Source organism: Microtus oregoni, unplaced genomic scaffold (assembly GCF_018167655.1).
Source record: "Microtus oregoni isolate MIOR12 unplaced genomic scaffold, Mior012 000004F_ref0000308, whole genome shotgun sequence".
NCBI lineage: Eukaryota > Metazoa > Chordata > Mammalia > Rodentia > Cricetidae > Microtus > Microtus oregoni.
In genome coordinates, this window is record NW_024543063.1 from 25291755 (window position 1) to 25315936 (window position 24182).

Sequence of the window (24182 nt, forward strand, 5' to 3'; positions counted from 1 at the left end):
GGAAAGTATGAACTTTTATCTGCTTGTTATTTCATGTGAACTTAATATTCTTACCCAAACTTTCCACATTCCACATCCTCAAGCTTCATTTTGTCTCTAAAAAAAATTTAAATGCCAATCGAAAGCCAAAATCAACGATTTTCAGCCTCGGTTTTCAAATGTCAGTTTGTTTTACCTAACTCTATTCAATTTATATACTGTAATTCTAAACTTCAGTATTTGACATTTCTCTGCTGAAGAAAAACAGTAGAAACGTCGCCAGTGGCTTTTGGAAAGTTGGCTCCTCCCACCTGCGGTCTTTGCGCGGGGGGGGGGGGGGGGGGTGTCCTGGCTTCCTGTGCCTGCGCAGTCTTTTAGAGGTGCTGCCTTCTCAGAGCCCGGGTCCCAGATCCCTGTAGTGCCTGCGCCCAGTACGGTGGGGGGCAACCCTGTGGGCACCCTGAAACTGCAGGTCTAGGTGGCTTTCCACTCTGGTACTGGAACTCCAAAGAAGGGAGGGATCTACTGAAAAGTAAACAATAACAAAGTAAAGGCTTGGCTTTTTCTTCTGGCCCGTTTTCTGCTGAATCAGCTAACTTCGCAGACACTTTGAATTCTGGATTCTAGAAGAATTTAGTTCTTGTTTCCAAGAGTAGGCAATGTGCTTTCACTACGTGAAGATGCTAAGTAGATTTCAACTTTAAAATGATAAATAAAAAAGATGGTGGGATGTACCTATTAACCGAGCAGTCTTGCATGCTGAGGGCAAAATCCTGCTGGAAACCGCAGAGGCCATGTTTCTGCAAGCCTACAGAAGGCGCTATTCCTAGAGTCTGCTGCTCTGAGCCGCAGAGAACAAGAGGAAGACAGAGTACTTTAACTTACAATACACCAAGGTCGCTAAGTTTGTTTTGCCACAAGGTTGTTTTTATATAGATAACTGCCATCCCCCCCCCCCCACACACACACACTCTACCACCACAAGTCCACCCCCAAAGAACCTGCATGGCCTCGAATGGACCTGCAGTCTGCCTCTGTCTCTACTCCTGCTAAACTTTTGTTCTCTATTTCCACTTGTTCCTGGTATGAAATCGGACAAAGAGCAAAAATCCTGAAACAAAAAAGAAAGGAAGAAAAAGAGGAAGGGGGAAGAGGGGAAGAGAAAGACAGGGAAGAGAGGAAGAGGCGGGGAAGAAGGAAGGGAAGGAGAAAGAAGGAGAGTGGAAGAGAGAGAGAGAGGGAGAGAGAGAGAGAGAGAGAGAGAGAGAGAGAGAGAGAGAAAGAGAAGAGCCCGCGAACCCGTCACCGCCACCCTCCTGGCTATCTGAAATGCTTATTCCCGAGATTACAGTAATTACAGCCGCAGCATGAGTTCCATACAAGCGCTAAATGAAACAGCACATCAATTAAAAAATAAACACTCCATTCTAGGAGAAAGACAACCCCCTGGGATGTCCTAACAAGCGTAAATGAACCTGCCAAGCCCTGGCCCCTCACACCCCCCTCCCTTCTTAAGGTGGACGCTGAAAGCGCTGGCGGCTGCTGAAAGCTCCTCAGATTCTGGGGGTTGAGCGCCGTAAGGTCCCCGCGTCCCCGCTAGGGCGCAGCCCCGCCTCTCACAGCAGAAAAGGAGGCGCTTGCAAACACAAGTTAAGTTTTTAGATAGGTGGCGTATGGTCTTAAAAGTAGCAAGCAAGCGACGTGGGAATGCAGTGGTAGTTGTCAGTGTGTCTGTCTTATTAGTTTGTGTTTGAAAGGAGGAACTGAGTCCACGTGCTTCATATATTTATATATTTTGTCTCAACCAAAGATCAACCTCCCCAATGACATCTGTTTTGATCACTCCCACTTTCTAAGCAAGGAATTGAGATGCCCCAGCTCACACAGCAATGAACACTTAAGTTCTTTGCACGGAGGCAGGGCTCCTAAACACTCCCTTGACCAAACCTGATCACCTAGCTGCAACAGAAGTCGCACTATTCCCAATTCTCCAAGTCTGAAAAGACCTTGTTATGAGAATTCCAAAAGGGCATCCCTCCCCAAATACCCCAGCTCCGGGTCTGGATCAGCCTTAGAGCCCTCCTTGAGCTTCCAAGGCCCTCCAGAACCAGCGAGTATTGTCCATGGACCGAGACTAGCTGGATCTTAACAGGTTCGGAGAGTCGCGGGAGGTGCAACTCACTATCAAAACACTGTCCCAGTACCCAGATACAGACTCGGAGAAATGCGACCAAGATCTCTGAAGCACAGAGCTCTGTGGTAAAAGCTCAATTGGTGCGGTCAGTCCCAAGGTGACTAAACTCTCCACCCGCCCAAAGCCAGAAAACCAGTCGCCAAACTACGGACTTCCTTAAGGAAGGCAGAACCTTGAGAGCGCATAGACTCCGCCCTATCGCCCAGTGATTGGTGATTCCAGAAGGGGGCGGAGATCAAGTACAGGCTGTATAAATATTCATGAGCCGGCCTGGAGGCGCAAGCCGACCGAAGCCGGGAAGTTGGGCGAAGGGAGCAGCTCCTGCGGAGGTGGAGGCGGCTGCTGGCGCGGACCACGGCCCTCAGGTGTCCCCTCCGCCTTTCGCTCTGTATTTGTTTTTTGGTCTCGCAAGAAGGCACAGCCTGCACACCCTATCCGACTGTGGCCAAAACGCGACACGGACTTTCTCTGGCGGCAGATGCAGGAGGACCGACTGGGATCGACGCGGGAGTGAGGAGGCGGCGGCGGCCTGATCAGCGGAGGGCCCGGAACTCTGGCTGTGGCGGTGGGGCCTGGGACGGACATGAACCCTCGGGGCCCGGAGAGGGGCCGCTAGGTGTGACCCCAGAGGCGAGCGGCCAGGCACAGCCATCTTGACTGCGGCCCGAAAGGAAACTTGCTGCGCGCCGCCCTCTGAGCCTTCGCTGCTGGGCGCCACGCGAAGTGGCTGGGCGTGCAGGAGGACCTGCGTGAGCTCTGGACGATGAACCCAGGGGCCACCACTTTGCTCCGGGAGGGCTGAGTGCGACCCGGAGGGCGTAGGACAGACCCTGTGGAACTGTGGCGCGCCTGCGGTCACCCTTGCCCCAGGAGAGGCACGGGGGGAGGGCCGGAAGACTTCTGCCTAGGCTTGCGACCCTGCTGCCACAAACGCTGCCCAGAAAGGGCTAGATTGTTGGCAGATTCTCGGCTTCTCAGGGAGAAGCAGCACAAGACCCGCTGGTCGCCTGCTTTCCCTTTCCTCCGATTCCTCTCTGGGTCCCCTAGGGCCCTTCTGCGCGCCGTCTAGAGGAAGAGGACGTGGGGCCGCGGCGCGCAGCATGGAGTGGGGTTACCTGTTGGAAGTGACCTCGCTGCTAGCCGCCTTGGCGCTGCTGCAGCGCTCGAGCGGCGCCGCCGCCGCTTCGGCCAAGGAGCTGACATGCCAAGAGATCACGGTGCCGCTGTGCAAGGGCATCGGCTACAACTACACCTACATGCCCAACCAGTTCAACCACGACACACAAGATGAGGCGGGCCTGGAAGTGCACCAGTTCTGGCCCCTGGTGGAGATCCAGTGCTCCCCCGACCTCAAGTTCTTTCTGTGCAGCATGTACACGCCCATCTGCCTGGAAGACTACAAGAAGCCTCTGCCGCCTTGCCGCTCGGTGTGCGAACGCGCCAAGGCCGGCTGCGCGCCGCTCATGCGCCAGTACGGCTTCGCTTGGCCTGACCGCATGCGCTGCGATCGGCTGCCGGAGCAGGGCAACCCCGACACTCTGTGCATGGACTACAACCGCACCGACCTCACCACGGCCGCGCCCAGCCCACCGCGCCGCCTGCCGCCGCCGCCGCCCGGCGAGCAGCCGCCCTCAGGCAGCGGCCACGGCCGTCCGCCAGGGGCCAGGCCCCCACACCGTGGCGGCGGCGGCGGCAGGGGCGGCGGGGACACGGCGGCTGTGCCCCCCTCGCGCGGCGGGAAGGCGAGGCCCCCTAGTGGTGGCGCCGCTCCTTGCGAGCCTGGGTGCCAGTGCCGCGCGCCGATGGTGAGCGTGTCGAACGAACGCCACCCGCTCTACAACCGCGTCAAGACGGGTCAGATCGCCAACTGCGCTCTGCCCTGCCACAACCCCTTCTTCAGTCAGGATGAGCGCGCCTTCACCGTCTTCTGGATCGGCCTGTGGTCGGTGCTCTGCTTCGTCTCCACCTTCGCCACAGTCTCCACCTTCCTCATCGATATGGAGCGCTTCAAGTACCCGGAACGGCCCATCATCTTCCTCTCCGCCTGCTACCTCTTCGTATCGGTCGGCTACCTGGTGCGCCTGGTGGCAGGGCACGAGAAAGTGGCCTGCAGCGGTGGCGCTCCGGGTGCGGGAGGAGCTGGGGGTGCTGGCGGCGCCGCTGCTGCTGGCGCGGGGGCGGCGGGAGCGGGGGCGAGCGGCCCGGGCGCGCGCGGCGAGTACGAGGAGCTGGGAGCCGTGGAGCAGCACGTGCGCTATGAGACCACCGGCCCCGCGCTGTGCACCGTGGTCTTCCTCCTTGTTTATTTCTTCGGTATGGCCAGCTCCATCTGGTGGGTAATCCTGTCGCTCACGTGGTTCCTGGCGGCTGGCATGAAGTGGGGCAACGAGGCCATCGCGGGCTACTCACAGTACTTCCACCTGGCCGCGTGGCTAGTGCCCAGCGTCAAGTCCATCGCGGTGCTGGCGCTCAGCTCCGTGGACGGCGACCCGGTGGCGGGCATCTGCTACGTGGGAAACCAGAGCCTCGACAACCTGCGCGGCTTCGTGCTAGCGCCGCTGGTCATCTACCTCTTCATTGGCACCATGTTTCTGTTGGCTGGTTTCGTGTCCCTATTCCGAATCCGCTCGGTCATCAAGCAGCAAGGAGGCCCAACCAAGACGCACAAGCTAGAGAAGCTCATGATCCGCCTGGGCCTCTTCACCGTGCTCTACACGGTGCCCGCCGCCGTCGTTGTCGCCTGCCTTTTCTATGAGCAGCACAACCGTCCTCGCTGGGAGGCCACTCACAACTGCCCATGCCTTAGGGACCTGCAGCCTGACCAGGCGCGCAGGCCGGATTACGCGGTCTTCATGCTCAAGTACTTCATGTGTCTGGTGGTTGGCATCACGTCGGGCGTATGGGTCTGGTCCGGCAAGACTCTGGAGTCCTGGCGCGCGCTGTGCACCCGCTGCTGCTGGGCTAGCAAAGGCGCAGCAGTAGGCGCGGGGGCCGGAGGCAGCGGCCCGGGGGGCGGCGGCCCCGGGCCAGGCGGGGGTGGGGGACCCGGCGGAGGCGGGGGATCTCTCTACAGCGACGTCAGCACCGGCCTGACGTGGCGATCTGGCACGGCCAGCTCCATGTCTTACCCTAAACAGATGCCATTGTCCCAGGTCTGAACCCTGAGCGGACGCCCAGAAGGGGCGGAGAGGGGTGGGGGATGGGGGAGCCCGAGGGCGGCTTAGGGACCCCAGACAGGCCGGGGTTCCCACCCCTTCACCGTGTTGATTGCTATTAGCATGATAATGAACTCTTAATGGTATCCATTAGCCGCTGGGACTTAAATGACTCCCTTAGAACAAAGTACCTGGCATTGAAGCCTCCCAGACCCAGCCCCTCCCCTCCGACGCTCCGGAGCGCCTCCCCCAGGCAATGGTTTCAGTCTGCTAGGAGAGTTGGAAACCTCCTGGGTACCCTGGCTGAGCCTTGAGGTCAAGCTGCAGACTTCACCCGAGGGACCGCTTCACCCTCAACCCCGCCTGCATAAATTCACTCCTCACACCCTGGAGGAGGGACGACTGCTACCTTGTAGGATTGCACGGTTTGGGTATTCTTAATGACCAGGCAGATGCCTTAAATAAACAAGAGATGTCTTAATTATACACCCCAAGTAAATACGGGTTTCTTACATTAGAGGATGTATTTATATAATTATTTGTTAAATTGTAAAAAAAAAGAAAAGAAAAAGTGTAAAATATGTATATATCCAAAGATATACAACGTGTACATTATCTGTAAAAAGTTTAGAGGCTTCCCCTGTAAGAACAAATATAAGTATTCTATTTTGTCAATAAAATGACTTTTGATAAATGATTTAAATACCACCCTGTCCCCCGAGTCTTCTGAACTGTCCCCCTTATGCTTGCCGAGGACATGTGGGAAAATGGACATTTTCTGGCTTGCCCTTCTGTGCACTGACTTTAGGCATGGACACAATTACCTGTTAATCTCTAGTTCTTCAACTGTTAGCAAAGTAAATGTCATTGTTGATTTGAAATCAGAATCGCGTTTTTGCACCTTCCCCCAAAGATGGTGTTTTTCATGGTCTCTCTTTGCTGACCTGTGAGTGACAGCTCACCTTGGCATGTGTGGTGTGAGTGGATGGACAGTTTGCAAAGGCTGCCATTCCACCCAGCCTGTTTATTTGGCTGGTATAATGTCGCTTAATTTGAAACAGCAGCCCTATGTAAATGTCTCCAGTCTGTGATTTTTGAAAGTCCTGACCTTTTACAGACCTGGCCACACTCTAAAATTTGGAGGTTAGTATTTGAAGCCACGGGTCACCTCTACTCTGTAAGTCACTTCACAATCTGGTGTAGCAGGGCAGGTGCCAGCTAACAGATTAAACGAATGGGTTAACTTCTTAATAGCGCTCCGTGCTTGTGTGTTCCAAGTGTGCTGCTTTTCCTGGAGAAAAAAGCTATTGTTCCTCTGTCAAGACTAAGCTAATTTATTTGAACAGAAGGCTGTTGAATCAGCAGAAGAATGTGCTGGCAATTGTTGAACTTTTTACCTGTCTGCCCAGTGGCTCCGCACATCATTCCTTTAAGAGGAGCTAAATGAATAGGGTTAATCTGTAGGGAACTTGGTCTTTTGAGTTTGAAAAACTTTGATCTTTTCTCCTCTCGAATGTGCTGTGTAGTCTGAAGTTTCTTTCCCTGCTGCCTGGCTCCTCTTGGTGCAGACCAATTGGCCACCGCAGAGCCTTACCGCTTTTCCATTAAAGGGATGTGGGACTTTTACTTTAAAAAGGAGAGGGAGAGAGGAGACGAAGACTTGTAACAGTTAGTGAAGACCAGAGGCGCAAGTGCGCGCAGCCTTTTCAGCAGCTTTCCAGGGCTTTGTTAGCCAGCCCGCAGGCAGCTAGGCCTGGGTTGTGCATTGTGGAAAAGGCTCTGAATACCCCACAGGTGGTCTGTGCACATAATCCCCCAATTTAAAGCGGTTTCCTTTGCTGGACAATTGCATTACAAAACTCCCTTCTTTTTCACTCCTAATTGAACCAATGAACTATTATAAACTACAAGTTTTTCTTTTTAAAAAAAAAATCCTCAGTAAATTCTATTGACTAAATGCTGGTAAATTTTCTGAACTGGACCTTTCAAACCCCTTGCAGGAAATGCTTCTTCAGCAGATATTTTTCAGATAATTTTCTTCTGTAGGCTTTTTTAATTTCTGGAAGATTAGCAATAATTTAAAAGTAATTGGTAAGGTTATATGTTCATATTGAAAAGACAGCCCCAGGTCCCCTATTAACCTGTCAATCAAGATAAACTGGCAGCTACCCTGCTAATAACTGGAGTCCAGCCTTGTGGATGGGGAGGGGCCCTGGGTGCCCTTCTTAGCAGTTTGGTTTTCCTTTAGTGACTAAATTCTGAATGCATAAGAAGAAGACTGCTTATTTTATCGACCTTCACTGAAGAAGTATGGGTGTTTTATTTTTTAATTTTCTATTCCCTTCCAAAGTCACTATTTGTGTTAACTGGATTTTTTAAATTAGACATGTAATGTAAATACAAGCTTCAGCTGCCATGCCCATCTTATTTTAAAAAATTGGGCACCTTGCCAGCAGTTTTATTTGTTAAATAATTGCTGTTTTGTGGCCTAGGTTCCTAAATGCACTCCCATCTCACTTATTGACTTGGGGGCTGTGTGTGTGTAAACTGGCCATGAACTCTGCAAATTCAGTAATAAGGTCAAAGTTGGGGCCAGGGCTTTATCATCTGTAGAAAGGAAAAGAGCTAAACGTTATCGGTTAACTTGCTGATTTTTCTGACATAATGGTGTTCTTGGTGATGATTTTCAACTATGACTTTGGGGAGTTGTCATACTTTGAAGCTCTTAGCTCGTTCATTTTCCATATATAATCATAAAATGCCATAAGTGATAACTTTTACAAGATGGCCATTAAGTGTGCACAACTTAACAAACTTGTGAATCAAGAAAAAGCACTGCTTCCACTCTGGGGACGTTCCGTGGAAAAGGCCTGCTGCTGTGATCAGCAGACTGACTGCATTCAGGGCTGGCACTGAACCCCTGGGCTTTGAAAGCCGAGACATGAAACAAAAGTTGTCAACACCCAAATGATACCCAAAGTTGATTGAGAGGGCAGGAAAAGTAAAGGACCCTTCTAGGCCCATGCGCATCAGACAAAGGACAGGGTGATTGCCCAGATACCACTGTAAGCTATATAGGCCTGTCCTTAACATTTAAAAAGTGTTAAGACTTATCAACTATCTGAGGGTAGGCAATGTGGTTGTTGTGTGCCCTGAAGATCAAAGTAAATAAAATCTAATGTGATTAACGCCACCAGGAAGCCAAAGCTTGTTGAAGTCACTTGCTGCGGGACTTTTTGGTTTTGCTGTGTAGTAAAGGCCACCTGGTAGTGCTGTAAACAGAGGTGGGAAAGTTAATAGAAAAACAGACGGTGCAGCCTCATTTCTCACCCTCCTTACTGACTGAGCTGTGGGCACCTGCAACACCTCAACGTTTGAGGAGAGGAAATCAGGTTGTCTAACTAAGAGGAAATCACACAGAGCCAATTGCAGAACAGGATCTATTTGTGAGAGTCCTGCAAACATTTTGGGGAGGCTCAAAACAAGGGCCAGGAGCCTGTCATTGATTTAAAAGGTTGATGCTGTACTGCCATCTTGTGGTACAACAAGGTTCCAGAAACTGCAGGAGAGAGCAGTTTGATTTCTTGATTGAAAAAGCCATGGTGGAGCTGGGCAAAGTGCTAAGCTGTTCCAGGGCTTGGATAGCATGCACACAGCCCTGGGTTCGATCCCCAGCACTGCATAGGATAAATACAGCGGCATATGTCTGTGACCCCATCAGGAGTTCAAAATCATCATCAGCTACAAATAAAGTTTTAAACCAATCTTGGACTAAAGACTCTGAAAAAATAAAATCTTGATAGTGTTGGTTCTATTTCTCGGTGGACCTGCACGCATTTGTACTCTGAATTCTATAGCCATCTTCTTAAGAAAAACACCCCAGACCTATGTCAGGGTAAGGTGCCACAAGAGACCCCTGCCACTCACAATTTTATTAGCCACAATTGAATTAAATCCTCCTGTGTTAACATCCCAAGTATTAAACTCTAAAAATTGCCATTTAAGGAATGGCAATGTAATGCCCCACTTCCATAGCAAAAGGGTACAATTTTCTTGCTTCATGATGTATTGTTTTACAATTTCCTTGGAGAGAGGCAGATCTGCTGGGCCATGGGATGTCCTTCAGAGTTACACAAGGATGCACTCAGTTGTCATCCACCAGGTGTTAGGGAACACACCGAGGAGAGGACACGCCACTGGAAAAGGAGGCTAGCCATGGGGTGGGGTGAGCAACTGCTTTGGTTTGCTCTGGCTGTCCAGGAAGGAGGACATACGGGTGACCAGGCCTGTGTGACCCCCAGAACTCAGTGTCTAGGCCTGATTTCACAGAAGCTGCAGTGGAGGCAGCCACTCACACATGTGTCGGTGCATATAAAGTCCTGGGGAGATCTCAGTTATGTTTCTCTTACCCTGATAGAAACATCAGGGGCAAGGCAACTCATAAAAGAAAGCATTTGATTGGTGACTCACGGTTCCAGATGATTAGAATCCATGACCATCATGGCAGGGAGGATGGCAGCAGGCAAGGCAGTAGAGCAGTGGCTGAGAGTTCATATCTGATCTGCAGCCGAGAGAGAGAGAGAGAGAGAGAGAGAGAGAGAGAGAGAGAGAGAGAGAGACAGAGAGAGAGAGAGAGAGACAGAGACAGAGAGAACAGGGTGGGCATTCGGAACCTCAGAACTCACCCCCAATGACTCTTCCAACAGGGCTACACCTCCTAATCTTTCCCAAATAGTTCCACCACTTAAGCACCAAACATTCAAACATATGGGAGCTGTTCTTGTTCAAATTACCACCGGTCCAACATAGTCCTTGCTACAGGTTAACAAAAAGTAATTGCTGCACTTGTAAAAATCACTCTATCCAGAATAGAGCTGGGCCTAGACTGTTTGCCCCTCCCATTTCTGTACCTGTTTCCACTGCCCCACTCTTCTATCGAAAGTCCACACCTGTGGGCAACCATAACTGACGAGTCAGGACTCACAGTACCAGCGTATCTCAGAGTCACTCACTTTCCACCTGATCTCTGAAAGGCTTGACCCTTGGGTCTTTGACTGACAGAGGGTACTCTCTGAGTCCTCACAACTCCTGTTCACAGCCATCCTGTCCTTCCCAATAGAGACCTCACTGAGGAGAAAGGGCAGATACAGAAAAGACTGCCCTAGCCAGCAGAGTCAGAGGCCTTGCAGAGAGTGCCTCAGCGGGCCAGGGGAGGAAGGCAGTGATGATCAGCCCCTTCTCCTTGGTGATAGAGGGTCAGGAGGTGAGGCAGAAGGGCTCTGGAATGCGGGGGAGCCAACATGCAGGCAACAGCTGGAGCCGGCGACCACACAGCGGTCATAGGCTATCACCGTGGAAGTGCGTTGAGAGGATAGTGGTCCCTGGGAAGGACGGACACTAACCAGAGAAAGATGGGAGCAAGAGAGCAAAGATAAAGCGCCAAGGCCCAGGACAGCTGGGATGAGCATGAACTGAAGAGCTACTGTGCTTGACTTTGCAAGCTCTGGGACGACCATTATTTGTATTGCTTTATTTAATCCTCCAGAGAATTATATGCTAAGTTAGAAAGCCTGTATCTGCAGCTTGGCTCCCATAAAACCTGTTCCTAATTACACCATGCCCCAGCAGCAGTTCCTATTTCTGTTCACTTGTCAGAAGCCCTTGGAGTGTTTTTTTTTTAAAAAAAAAAAAAAACTCCTGAAGCCAGAGCCCATGGTGGTGGCACATGCCTATAGTCTCCACAGTCAGGAAACTGAATCAGAGCCTAGGATGTTCAAAAGACTAAAAATACGGCTGAGGAACTCAGTTTGTAGATTGTGTGTCTAGCGTTCACAAAGGTCTGGGTTTGATGGCAACACGTGTCTATAACCCCAGCACTCAGGAGGGAAAGTCAGGGATCCTTTCTCAAAACAAAGAGAAAAAAAAAAATAGCTTACTGCTGTCCAAGCTGTATCCTAGACCAATAAATTTAGAGATTGATTCTAGGGACTCCATCTGAGAATTAAACATTTTTTTAAACTTCTGCTGGCAACTCTGATGAAAATAAATTAATAGATATGATTGAATAAAAAATATTCATAGTAGAGATTATCAGCTGGTGTGGTGGTATAAGCCTTCAGTCCTAGCACCCAGGAAGTAGAAACAGAAGGATCTGCATGGGTTCAAGGCTGTCCTGGTCTACTTGGTGAATTCCAGGCCAGGTCATGCAGTGAGAACCAATCTCAAGAACAAAACAAGAAAAGGAAAACTAATGGTACTTAGAACAGTAATATTTTCCTGTCACTGAGAAGTAATTCTTCATCTATTAGCATGTATTAACAATATTTGGTTTCATTGTTATATTTCCATACATGTAAATAATACATTTTTAAAGTATTTCTTATGCACACACCTTTCTTACCCCTTTTTGTCGCCTACACCTAAGAGGTAAATTTGGGAGAAAACAAGAGTGCCCCCACCTGGTACAAAGGCGGAACTTCGGAATTTCAGGCCTTGCTGTTAGTGTTCACTATGCAGAGCAGGCATGTATTACAGCATTTCACACCTGTAATAAATAAAACAAGGAATTATACACACAGAGCGCACGATTTGTAATTTTGTTAAACTTATGAGTCTTTGAGTAACATACAATTTTAATATGTTAACTAGAAAATATGTTGTTTAGTAAATGTGTAGTTACTGAAGCCCGTTCCTCTAGACATGACCACCAGCGCCATGCCCCGGGAGTGACATGACTCTCCAGGACCAGGAACAAGCCCAGCAGTGAGTGGGGGGTCGTCACCTCCCTGTCCCATCTAACATGGGGTGTCATCACAGAGCTCTTCACTGAAGGTCCAGAAAGTGAGGCTTACTTTTACAAGCATTTTACTAACTGCATGGCAAGCCTGCTTTCACTTCTCAACTGCTAAGCTTCCTGCTAGTTCTGTGGAAGGAAGCCGGGCTACAGAAACACACCAGGGGGTGCGGGATTTTTTGAGACATTGCTCTCTGCTGATGTCCTACATCAGCAGGCTACTGTGACAGCAATTAACTATTTCAAGTCCCTAAAGAGAGGACCTTAGAAATCTCCAACAAGAGACTCTTCATGTTTAATCCGATTACAATAGTCTGGACTTTATTTATTTTTTTTTAATAGTCTGGGCTTTAAATGGTCCCCAAATGCCCACGTGTTAGAGGCCTGGTCTCCACTTTAGCACTGCTAGGAAGTAGCAAACTACTAAAAGGTCTTGAGGCCATTGGGGTGCCCAGTTTGGGGGCCATGGGACCTGGTTTGTACTTCTCTTTTCCTTCCCACTACACATGAGTGGTTCTGCTCAGTCACAAGTCTCTACCATGACCCACTGCCCCACCACAGGCCCAGTGCAACAGGGACGCTTGATGACAGATTGACATCTCCAAACTGGGAGCCAAACAAACCTTTCTTTCTGTATACTTGTTTGAATCGGGTGCATATTATAGTAAATTAGACTTAGACAGTCACAGGTACAGCAATAAAGCTAATCTGATCAATACATATTGTATGCCACACCATACCCTATAAATATGTTATGGTTATGTGTCAAATAAGAATATTTTAATAAAAATAAGCACCCATTTGTTTTGTCTGTGCATTTGGGTGTAGAGAGTGGAGGACAGCCTTGGAGGCTCTCAGTCCTTTAGGGAATTTTTTTCTTTTTTCTTTTTATTGGAAACAGGGCCTCTCACTAGCCTGAAATTCTTGTCGTAGGTAAATCTGTACAGCAAGCCCAGGGAATCTGAGCAGCTGTGCCCACTTTCCTCCACCTCCCTAGTGCTAGGATTAGAAGTGCCTGGCTTTTGCTTGGTTGTTGTGGTTGCTGTCAAAAAGGAACAACATTCTAATTGTTGAATAGCACTTTCTTCTGAATAAAAACTTTCCTTCCAGAGAGAAGGGAAACTTTCACACATTTGAGGGAACAAATGGGATTCATTCCCAGCAGTATTAAAAAAGGGTAAACAACTGTTTGGGGAGGAGATGCTGACCCGCTGGAGAACAGCCTGCAAGCTGTGTGGAGAACCCACGGTGGAGTCTTTGTGATGCCATCATCAAAAAAAAAAAAAAAAAAAAACCTTTGTTGAGTCTTTGAAATTTTCACCTCATGCACCCTAAACCAATTTTCTCCCAGTGCCTTTATATCCGTCCCTCACCCCTGCAGTGCGCTCCCCTCAAATTAAAGACAAAATAAACTGAGCAAAAGACCTACCTCGATCTTCCATCTTTCCAGCACCTCTTCATTCTTCCCAGTGGTATCGGGAGCTGCTGAGTGTCTCACAGTCTACCCTTTTGTCCAATTAGCCCCACCCACAAATGTTCATTGCACTGAGTCACCGGTCCTGTTCAAGGCCTCTGGCTTCTGGCACATCACCACCACTGGGCCCTCGTGGAAACTCTTCTCAGATGTCCCGTTGTTGCCCAGAGTCATGGAGATCCTACCCTTATTGTTCCACAGGACCAGTTCCTGCAAGCACTTTAGCAGGTCATAGATGAGTCTTGATGGTAGCTGAGCTGGTCGGACTGGGCCATTGGGACCACCCCCTCAGGTGAGAGGCAGAGTCAACTCTCCTAGGCCGATGCCATTGGGGCCTGTGAGGGGTGAGGCCATCTCTCCAGAGTTCTGGGCTCAGCTCTCCCGTGTGTGCGGGGTGTTGCCAGCTCTTCTGCTGGAGTGTCCAGCAAGGGGCGGGGCCGGCTATCCTAGTGCCAGTGAGGAACAGGGCTGGCTCAGCACAGCCTTGGGATTTCAACACACATGGTTCCTATGACGATGCTCCCCTCTCCCAGTGGTAACATGAGCCATGGACATCAGCCCAAAGCCACGGACCCAGACAAGGCCTACAGCAGCAGCCCAGGCCTGGCACTGTATGACTGTGCAGGCCACCTGAATTGGCACAGCTCCGTGGCATCAAGGCCCTTGGACACCAATATGGCCACACGAGGCATCCCAGACCCCTGGCATCAGCATTGCTTCAATGATATCAGGAGACATGGACATCATCAACACAGACCTTGGCTGTGGTAGAGCCATGAATGCAAACATGACCATAGGCAGCAATCCTGGCCCAGATGACACCATCGCCCCAATGGCATCATAGCCCTCAGACACCAACATGGCAGCCTAGACCCTGGACATCCATGGGCCACGGACATCACAGCCCATGCTCCCTTTAATAACCTCAATAAAAATTCAAGGTTTCCCAAGCTAAACTTTGGCACAGCTGTTCTTGGTTTTCCCTGGGTTCCTTTTCTGGGTCAGTAGATCCTACATGTTGCTTCTCTCCAGGAAAAGGCTGTCACTCAACAAACTTTCTGAAAAATTCTTCTCAAATATCATTTTCACTGAATTGATTTTAATAATCTTCAGTAAACTGCAGAAAGGCTGGGGAATTGGGGGAGCTGGTGTGTAGATTCTGGGTCCCTCTGTCTGTTGTCTAGTCTGTCTCCTCCATTTCCCCCCTGAAGGATAAGTAGTTCTTGCTTTGCAGGGCAGCTGCAGGAACTGAATTCTAGGACAAATGAAACCTGAAGAACAATGCCTTCTTGAAACTCCTAATTGCCATCCTAAAGAACTCTCTGCCTGCTGATAAATTGCCAAGTCCAGCACTTCCCAGCATGCTCAAGGCCTTGGGTTCAGTGTCCACCTCCCACCCCCCCTCACAAAAAAAAAACAGCAACAAAATTAAACTAAAATGGTAGTGCCCCAGGAGGTAGAAGTAGAAGGACTGAGGGTTGAAGGCCAGTCTGGGTAATTACTAAGTTCTGCTTAAGCTGGGGTGGCAGAGGTGGCAAGGCAGGAACAGTGATGGTGCCACCCTGTAATTCCAGAGTATAGGCAGTTGCAAGAGGAGGATGGAGAATTAAAAGCTATTCTGCGTTCCATAGTGAAGCTGGTCTGGGTTTCAGGAGACACCGTCTCAAAACATGTAAACAAACACTAACAGAAACCCCTCTTGCTGCAAAGATACGTCCACCCTGTTTGTTTGTTGTTTCTTTTTTGCCACAGAGTCTTACTATGTAGCCCTAGGCGTTCTGGAACTGGCGTTTCAGCCTCTGCCTGGGATAAAGACGTGAACCACCACATCTGGTTGCTTTACTGTTATTGTATTTTTTAAGTATAAGATAAATTTTTGCATCTTAACATTCCTGCTTCTTTTGTGAAGCAGGAGCTCCCTGCGTAGCCCAGGCTACCCTTGCGCTTTGGTGGGCTTGCCCTTCACCACAGTGAGGGAGTGGCAGGTGTGCACCAGCACACTTGCTCAGGGCTACCTTTAAGAGATAAGTTCTGTGATATTCACATTTTTGAGGATGGGCTCAATGAACAACTTCTTCTTACAAAATGAGCCGCTGAGGACCCTGGTCGATTAGAAACCACTGGCCCCTTACACACCAAGCCCCAGGACAACCCTCGAGACCACTAAAAAAGAAGGAACAAAAACTTAGATAAAGCAAGCTTTCTTAAAACGCAGAGAGTTACAGCAAAATGCTGCAGCCATATCCTGGGCTTGATACTCCCCATGCCAGAAAATTCTCCAAACCTCATGCAGGTAAATTGAATCTTATATGAAGGAAATGGCTTAGTTGAAGTACTTCAGGTTTAAAAATGACTCAAATACTCTTAAGATCAATGGGTGTTTATTCTGCATTGTGAGTTTTTAAGAGGTGGGACCTTATGGGAAAACCCTACACTATTGAAGACACCATCTCAAAAGGGATTACAGGGCATTGACCTTCGGCTCCCCGTGTTGACTGAAGAGCCGTAGTGCAGGCCTACACAGATGTTTCCAAGTTCATGAAGTCAGGGTGCAGCTGAAGTTCATCAGAACCCTACCGTAAAGCACTCATTAGCTCTGGTGAGAAGACTCAAGGCAGCAACCAAAGGTTCAAATCCCAGCTGCATTGTTGGCTACTTCCCTCATAAGATCAAGGCTTTCCCAGAGACTACAGGACAATGTTGCTGCATCCTCTGCCTTGCCTGTTTCACCACATACATGCATCTGGGCCTACTTTCACTGCAGCCTCCCCCACCACCATCAGTTGGGGTGACCACTGCACTTGGAGTGAGAACCAGTTTGAGAAGTGAATGAAGCATAACCCTGGTGTCCCTCCTGCTCTCCTGCTGTGCCCTTCCTTCGTGTGACCTCTACCTTCTGCATCTTCTCTCAGATATTATGCTCTGTCTGTGTTTGTTTGTTTATTCTGTCTTGCTTTGCTTTTTGGACATAGGGTTGTCTGTTTCCCAAGTAAACAATGACCTTGAATATTTTGGGGAAATGATGGTTCATGAGTCTATGTATATGTGTGCATGTATGCAAGTGGAGGCCAGAAGTCAACGGTGGGACCCTTGCTCAATCACATTCTTTTGTTTGAGATAGGTTATACTTGCTGCCTCCGAAGCCCCAGGAATCTTTCTGTCACCTTCACGGTGTCAGAATTATAGGCTCATACTGTCACACCTAGTCCTTATGACTCTGAACTTTGGATCTTTCTTCCTCTACCTCCCACATGCTAGAATTACAGAATGCACCCATATGCCCACAAGGGCAATCTCTTGTCTTGTCCAATGAACTTCTTCCTATGAAACTAGAATGTTCAGTTTCCCACTATCCCCTAATTTCTCAGTTCCAAGTCCCCATCGTATTGTTGACTGAAATCAATCTAATAAAATTCCCAGATGGACTATAGATAATTCTTAAACCCTGATTTCTATGAGCAGAGAAGGTAAAGATGAAAGAGAAATGAAAGGGCAGCAGAGAAGTTCACGTGTTGTTTTAGTGCCTTTAACTATTGGATCTTAACTATGGTCCAAGAGCGTCCCCTGCTGGTGAGATTGAGAGCAACCAAAACCCAACAAACCTTACCCTTTCCAGGTAACACCTTCCTCCTCCTTCAAATGTCATTTCACTTCTCGCTCACTGTGACCTCAGCTCTAGAGCCATCTCCTGGGAACACGTGACTGAGTCCTTGTCCCGAGGCTCTATGGGTAATCAGGTGGGCTTCCCACATTCACTCAGTAAAGCAGATGTCACCTGCTCCTGGTCTGTGAGCCCTGTGAAGATAGCGGGCAGTTTGCTGGAGCTGGAGGACTTGGGAGGCTCTGGACAGATGTGCCCTGGGACTTAGCCCACTTCAGTTTCCTGACTGCTCGTGGCATATGGAGAGCTAGCTTCACGGGAAGGAACAGAAGTAGACTTCTGTGCAGAGCCAATGTCCCATAAATGCTGCTTTGTTAACTTGACTTCACAGATTTCAAAGACTTGTTTGCTAGCCTACTGAGGAGTGTGTGTGTGTGTGTGTGTGTGTGTGCGCGCGCGCGTGCGTGCGTGCGTGTGTGTGTGTGTGTGTGTCTGTCTGTGTCTGTGTCTGTGTTAAGAAGTAGCTCTGCCTGAGACCTGCCCAGTGGCACACAGATGACCCACCAGGACCTTTCAGCCGAAGAGGCAGACGGTAACCAGAGATGTGACGGGGCACATTCCGACCCCTCTGGGGGAAGAAAGAGATCGTTTCTACTAAAATCCGGGTTTTATTCAGTGTTTGGATCAAAGATATGTCCTCCTGCACACCGGACAAGTGGCACTGAGGTGTACCCAATTGACGTTTGACTTTAATTTTCTCAATTCTCTATAAAATGATTTTCACCTAGGTTCAACTTATAAGGCTATGAAATCCTAGCATCTCATCTCTCTCTGGGACTAACAATAGAGCTGGAGATCAAGTTTAAACTTCTCCAAGAAAGGGATTGTTGTATGGATGTTGGGAGCAAGAAAATTACAAATACACACACACACACATACACACATACACAGGCACACACAGAGACACACTCTCACACACGTACACACACACACACTTGAAATTCAAAGAGGAGGGTGCCTGGCGTCTACTTCATTCCTAGAGAAACAAACTTATGCCCCACACAGTCAGCAAGAGTCACCAGAGCCCTTCAAAGCCAGTCCTGGAGTGGGCATGGAGTGAGAGCCCCGGGATTTGCACCAGAGTCCTGCAGTCCTCCCTTCCTTGCCATAATGTGCCACTTTTCTCATCTTTCCTGGAACTGAATCCACACCCAGGAAATTTGAGGGAAGTTCCCAGTGTTGATTGCTGCATCTGAGAGCAGGTTACTTACTAAGTGCATAAGTACAACCTTCCTTGGCTACCCACAGACTGCTTGATAATCCTGTTGATCCTTATAGGATCTCTTTTGCTTTTGTCTCCACAGGCATCCAGCACTACTTGTTGCTATAATAAAATACCAGAGATAACAAATACTGTGCTAGTCTGACAATCTGAGTTCAATCTCTGAAATACACAGTAGAAAAAGAGTCCATCCTCCAACCTCCACAAACACATGATCTCTCTCTCTCTGTCTCTCTGTCTCTCTCTCTCTCTCTCTCTCTCTCTCCCCCTCTCCCTCTCCCCCCCTTTCCCCCCCCTCTCTCCCTCTCTCTCTTCTCTTCTCTCTCTCTCTCTCTCTCTCTCACACACACACACACACCATGTACATAATAATAAATAAGAATCTTTTTGTTTTCAAGACAGAGTTTCTCTGTATAACAGCTCTGGTTGTCCTCTAACTCACTTTATAGACCAGGCTGGCCTCGAACTCACTGCCTCTGCCTCCCAAGTTCTGGGATTAAAGGCGTGCCCACCACAGCCCTTTTAAAAGAAGAGAGACACGAGTTGGCGCACTGATCTGCCTCTCTGTGAATTCCCTGTTGTGTTATGAAGCAGCTAAAAGGACTTCTCTAGTCTAACCTTGGAATTCCCAATCTCTGTGACTATAAAAGTTACATATCTTTGCTTTATAATTTTGTCTCTGGTATTTTGTTATAATGAGGAAGAGACCTGGTCACTTGTCCTCATCAATTTAGATCATAAAACCCAATAAGGACAAGTTCAACAGAACCGCCATATATGTGTTGCCCATGTGTGCTTCAGCATTGCCAGGGCATAAATTTCATTTATTCTTTTTTTTTTATAGTAACACAGACTTTTTTGTTATTATAGCTCAGCCTACCAAAACCTATGCTGGGCAGTTAGCAAGATGGACAGACTGCTTTCCACCCTTAGTATGTCAGCATGCCTGATGGTCATATTTTGGCAGGGTCTTCAGTTTGAAGAGCAACAAAGAACACTCTAGTCTAGGTCCCTCGTCACTCCAAAGAGAAAACGGAAGTCCAGACCAGTGAAGGGAGACAGTGAGGTGAGAACTTTGATCCCTTGCCTAGAATATCGCCATCTCTTGTGGCACCTGCCTCGTGGCTGGAGTGAGTATTGCTTTTGTGGAGCAAATCTCAGGTTCTGATCTCTCACTGTAGGATTTTGGCTTCATAGACACAGCCTGCTCCTGTTGTGGGGGGTGGGGGGTGCACCAGAGAAAACCACTCAGACACAATTTATAGCCAATTGAGAGTCTTTATTACAACTGGCTGAGAATATACTTAGGTATTTCGGACCTAAGTGTAGTAATGAGTTTTTAGAGTAAAGGTTTTTTAAAGGCAAAGATCACATCTTGGTATTTTGCTCTGCAACCGCAGAGGGAGGTGTTGCTTAACCAAGTGAAGTGGATAGGGGAGGCCTGCACCCGCAGGCAGTTTAACTGAAGATGTGTTTGCTGGGGCGTCTTGACCTCAGGTTCCTAGAATAGTGTTGGGCAGTTTTCCACAGGATTCTCCATCAAGGAGATCACATTTCTAGTTAAACCTAACACGGTCTCAGCAAGAACATGGATGAAGGGACTTCTGCACCGTCTTGCCCTGTCATAATGCAAAAAGCAGCACAGTGCTGGGGAAAGGTCTGTAGGTTCTGTGTGACTTTCCTCACACCCACTCAGACTTTTTGGGTCTCAGGTGGGGGGCACTGCCCGATGTGGCCAGCCGACCAGGAGCCAGAGGCTGGCTTGCTGAACAGTGCCGAACCAGGTGGCTCTGGGAGGCCAAGGGGAGCTCACTTGACCGGGTGTTTTTGCCCCCTAGGTCCGAAGAAGTCTCTCTGTGGGATCTAACCTCATGCTCTATGTGAGCCACCACCAACCTGTCGCCAGCTGAGGAAGTGGCCTCACCATCGTCTTGGTCTGAATGCTCCACCTGTCCTGACACAATGACCTGACCAACGTGACTGTCGCCTGCCTGCCCTGCTGTGCACATGCTAAAGAAGTCAGGCACACCCTGCTCCTCCTGGCCGCCTTCATGGTTCACCTGACCCTTGCTTTGACAACCCTGAGGGTCCTGTAAGAGACAAGGGGGGAGTGTGGGGACTCCGCAGACTGGTCTGACCTCGCCCTTCACCCCTTGAGAGGTCCCTCGTGACCTCCGCAAGCTGCAAAGCAGGTCCGCCAGACTGAGCAGGAAGGATAGCGCGCTCATGGCCCACACGAACAGCATCAAGAGGGACTTCTCCGTGGGCCGCGACACGTAGCAGTCCACAGTCCCTGAGCAGGGCACACGCGAGCAAGAAATTCGGTTGGGCACAGAGAAGCCAAAGAGCAAGTAGTGCAGGGAAGCCAGTCCCGCCTCCAGCAGCGTGCGCAGCAGCAGATGCACCAGGTAGGCGGTGGACAGGTTGGGCACCCGGGGCTTGCAGGCTCCCTCCGCAATCAGTTTCGCGCCGCGGTGCAGGGCATAGGCGCCAAAAACTGCCGAAGGCAGGAGCAGCGCCAGGCTCTGCACTAACCAGAACCGCAGCGGCGACACTGGGGAGAAGAAGTCGTAGCAAACGTTGGCACATCCTGGCTGCAGGGTGTTACAAACAAACCTCTCCTGTTCGTCCTGGTAGATCGGGGACCCTGCCAAGACCACCACCAGCATCCTCAGCAGGACCGCCACAACCAGCCAGAGCATGCCTAGGCAAGAGAAAGTGTCCAAGGATCAGTGTCCAAGGTACAGAAGGCTGCCTCCACACAGTAGCTTAACTACTCCACCCTGGGAAGACAGTAACACAGAGAGCAATAGGGTCAACTATTTACACATGCGCGCACGCCCGCACACACAACTATTTACACACATGCACGCCCGCACACACACTGGTGGTAGCAAGGATCAAAATCAGAACCCTGTCGCTTGCTATGCTAGGAAAGTTCTCTGCCGTTGAATCCCTCCACCACCCCTTGAGGGTGACTACTTCCTAAACCTTTGCTGTGCTGGGAACAGCCCTGATTTGTAAGATGTTTCCAGTGAGCAGATCTGAAACAGCAACATGGTCTGGGCTGAAAGATCCAGAGAGCATTTTGACTGAGCAAATCTATGTGGTTCGATCTCACCCTTCTCAGGGATTAATCGTTTTAAAGGACAGCATATTCCCCCATTGTGCTGAGTAAATAGAAGGTGGTAATTCTAGTGACTCCCTTATTTATGATATCAGCCTATAGGGTCCCTATCATCATAGGGCCTGTAGCTATTGTGACTTTGGGTTCTCGAAACTGAATTTCTTTAAGAATGTTGCCTTTTCTAGTCTTTCCAGATTCCTTTCCTCTTAATCCAGTCACTATTAATGATACTAACAAAAACTGTGAATAAACAGAAGAAAAGAGAAATAACTATCGTTTATAAAGGCAGTCAAGCCCAGAGAAAAGCATCATGAGGCGATGAAGTTATGGGCTTAACCTTTCAATACCAGGATTATGTATTCTAATTATACAAAATAAGAGTGAAAGAAAAACTATGAACTTCACATCAGGCAAATCTTAACCTTTTCTTCATTCTTTTTTTCAGACCCCATGCCTCTCTGAAACTGACTTGTTCAGATCAATCTCAGGTATCTTTATTATTCTTTTGTTAAAAGAATAGCTAGGGCTATTATGCAAGACTGCAACTCAGCACTTGGAAAGCTCTGGCAGGAGTTCAAGGCCAGCCTGAGCTATAAAGAAAACTGGGAAGAGGGAATGAATATATCACAAGGGGCGGGGGACATAGCTCAGTGTTTGAGCACCTTGTCTTAGTGTATCAGCACCTCATGGATGAGGCCCTGAGCTCTAATCCCGCGACTACAAACAACTAAATTAAACTTGGGATATGTGTTAGAGTGCTAAGAGAAATTAGCAATATTATAATATAATTTCCAAAATAAAACCTAAAAAAGTAGATGGGGAGGCACAACATAGCATTACTTTCTCATTTATTATACCTGATTCTGCCTTCAAATTCAGAACTCAAAAGCTGAGAGAACAGATCTTTCCTGAGACTGATCATGACCCCCGCCCCACATCCTCCTCCAGTGTTGATGGGAGCAAGGTATGACCCTGTGAAGTTAGCCAGGGTTCCTACGCCAACAGTGATATGCTGACCTTCCCTGGGAGTGGGCCAGACAAACTGAAAACTGAAATCAACTTTTTAAAAGGGAGTCAGTTTGATTAAGACACAAAACCAGAACAAGATTTGGGGGATTTTTCCCCTCCAAGACTCACCCACAATGGTCATGTTGCAGTTTAAGGTGATAATGAGGAACCCCAACAAGTCCAAGTTCTCCATGGTTGCTGAAAGAGGCCTGTGTATTCCAAGAATGTTTAAAGAAAAATCAATGGTTCTTTTTTTCTACATCAGACTTTAAGTTGAGCACCAAGCTGTGGAAAGAAAGATGTGCTCCCAGGCCTGGGCGGTCAGGTCTCCTGTCTCCACACTGAGATGCTTGGCCCGAAGCTGCTTGCCAATGAGGCACTCCTGACAACTGTGGGGCCCAGAAGCAGGAGTCGTCTCTCTGTGTGGCTATTCTTACCCTCACAGGACATTCCAGTCTTGTAGCTGTGCTTGGACGTCTCCATCAGAAAAGCCAGGCACTTTAGGGTATAAGAAGCTACTACTTTTAGCCCAAGGAAGAAAACTTCTGTTAAATAGCCAATGAACTATTGGCTTTTTCTATCACTGGAGTTGGGAAAATGGCTCAGTTGGTAAAATGTTTCCCGCACAAGTATGAGGACCTGAGCTCGAACCCCAGCACCCACATAAAATGCCAAGCATGATGGCGCACGCTTTTAATTTAAGTGTTGAGGAGGCAGACACGTGCAGTTACTAGAGCTCACTGGCTGGCAAGACTCACTTAATTGGTGAGCCCCAGGCCTTAATGAGAAATGCTGTCTCAAAAATCAAGATGAGCAGCACCTGAGGCTGACATCCAAGGTTGATGTCTGTGATAGTTTGTATGGTAATAGTCCCCAAAAGTTCATGTGATTCACATATTTGGTCCCTAGTTGGTGGAACTGTTTGGGAAGGATTAGGAGGTGTGGTCTTGTTGGAGCAGGTGTCTCACTGCAGGTGGGCTTTGGGGCTTCAAAAGCCTTTGCCATCTCCCATTAGTTTTCCATCTCTGCTTTCTGCCTGTGAATCAGAATGTAAGCTCTCAGCTACGGTTCCAGCAACATGCCTGCCTGCCTGCTGCCCTGCTTCTTGACACGATGGTCATGGATTCTAGTTCTCTGGAACTGTGAGCCCCCAGTCAAATACTTTCTTTTATAAGTTTCTTTGGTCGTGGTGTTTCATCATGACAATAGGAGAGACAATGGCAGACATCCATGTGCATGCACATATGTGCACGCATTTGTATGTACACGGCATCTATTTATGCACACATGAACACACAAAACCATTTCCTCATTCAAAACACGTCCACAGCCACTTGTGAAGGAAGTCCTAAAATGTTCATTTTGCCCTGTCTACAGTATAACCAGCACCAGCTCCTAATGGTTAACACTCTGGACTCTGAATCCAGCGATCCAAGTTCCTATGTTGGTGAAACCTGTTCCCTGAGGAAGAGACCTGGTCATTCACCCTCATCAACTCAGACCATGAAACCCAATACAAACGGGCTGTCCATGCATGTTTCAGCATTGCTAGGGGCATGTGATACTTCA

At 48.8% G+C, this 24182-nt stretch overlaps 2 protein-coding genes across 2 annotated transcripts; one reads left to right on the top strand and one right to left on the bottom strand.

The window, feature by feature from the left end:
* Positions 1–3273: 3273 nt before the first annotated feature.
* Positions 3274–6036, top strand: Fzd8 (frizzled class receptor 8). The gene has a single exon (XM_041650047.1). The coding sequence runs from the start codon at positions 3274–3276 to the stop codon at positions 5329–5331; it is 2058 nt and encodes a 685-aa protein (XP_041505981.1). The 3' UTR covers positions 5332–6036.
* Positions 6037–20160: 14124 nt separating this feature from the next.
* Gjd4 (gap junction protein delta 4) lies at positions 20161–22806 on the bottom strand. The gene is made up of 2 exons (XM_041649528.1): positions 22743–22806; positions 20161–21182 (listed from the first exon to the last, which is right to left on the bottom strand). The coding sequence occupies exons 1-2, from the start codon at positions 22804–22806 to the stop codon at positions 20161–20163; spliced, it is 1086 nt and encodes a 361-aa protein (XP_041505462.1).
* Between the last annotated feature and the right edge of the window lie 1376 nt (positions 22807–24182).

What these genes read in the sequence shown, in the direction of transcription:
- Fzd8 (XM_041650047.1), top strand. Translation starts at nt 3,274, where the DNA reads ATGGAGTGGGGTTACCTGTTGGAAGTGACCTCGCTGCTAGCCGCCTTG.
- Gjd4 (XM_041649528.1), bottom strand. Translation starts at nt 22,806, where the DNA reads ATGGAGAACTTGGACTTGTTGGGGTTCCTCATTATCACCTTAAACTGC. An exon ending in CTGCAACATGACCATTGTGG is followed by an intron (nt 21,183 to 22,742) that starts GTGAGTCTTGGA and finishes TCTCTTGCCTAG; the next exon opens with GCATGCTCTGGCTGGTTGTG.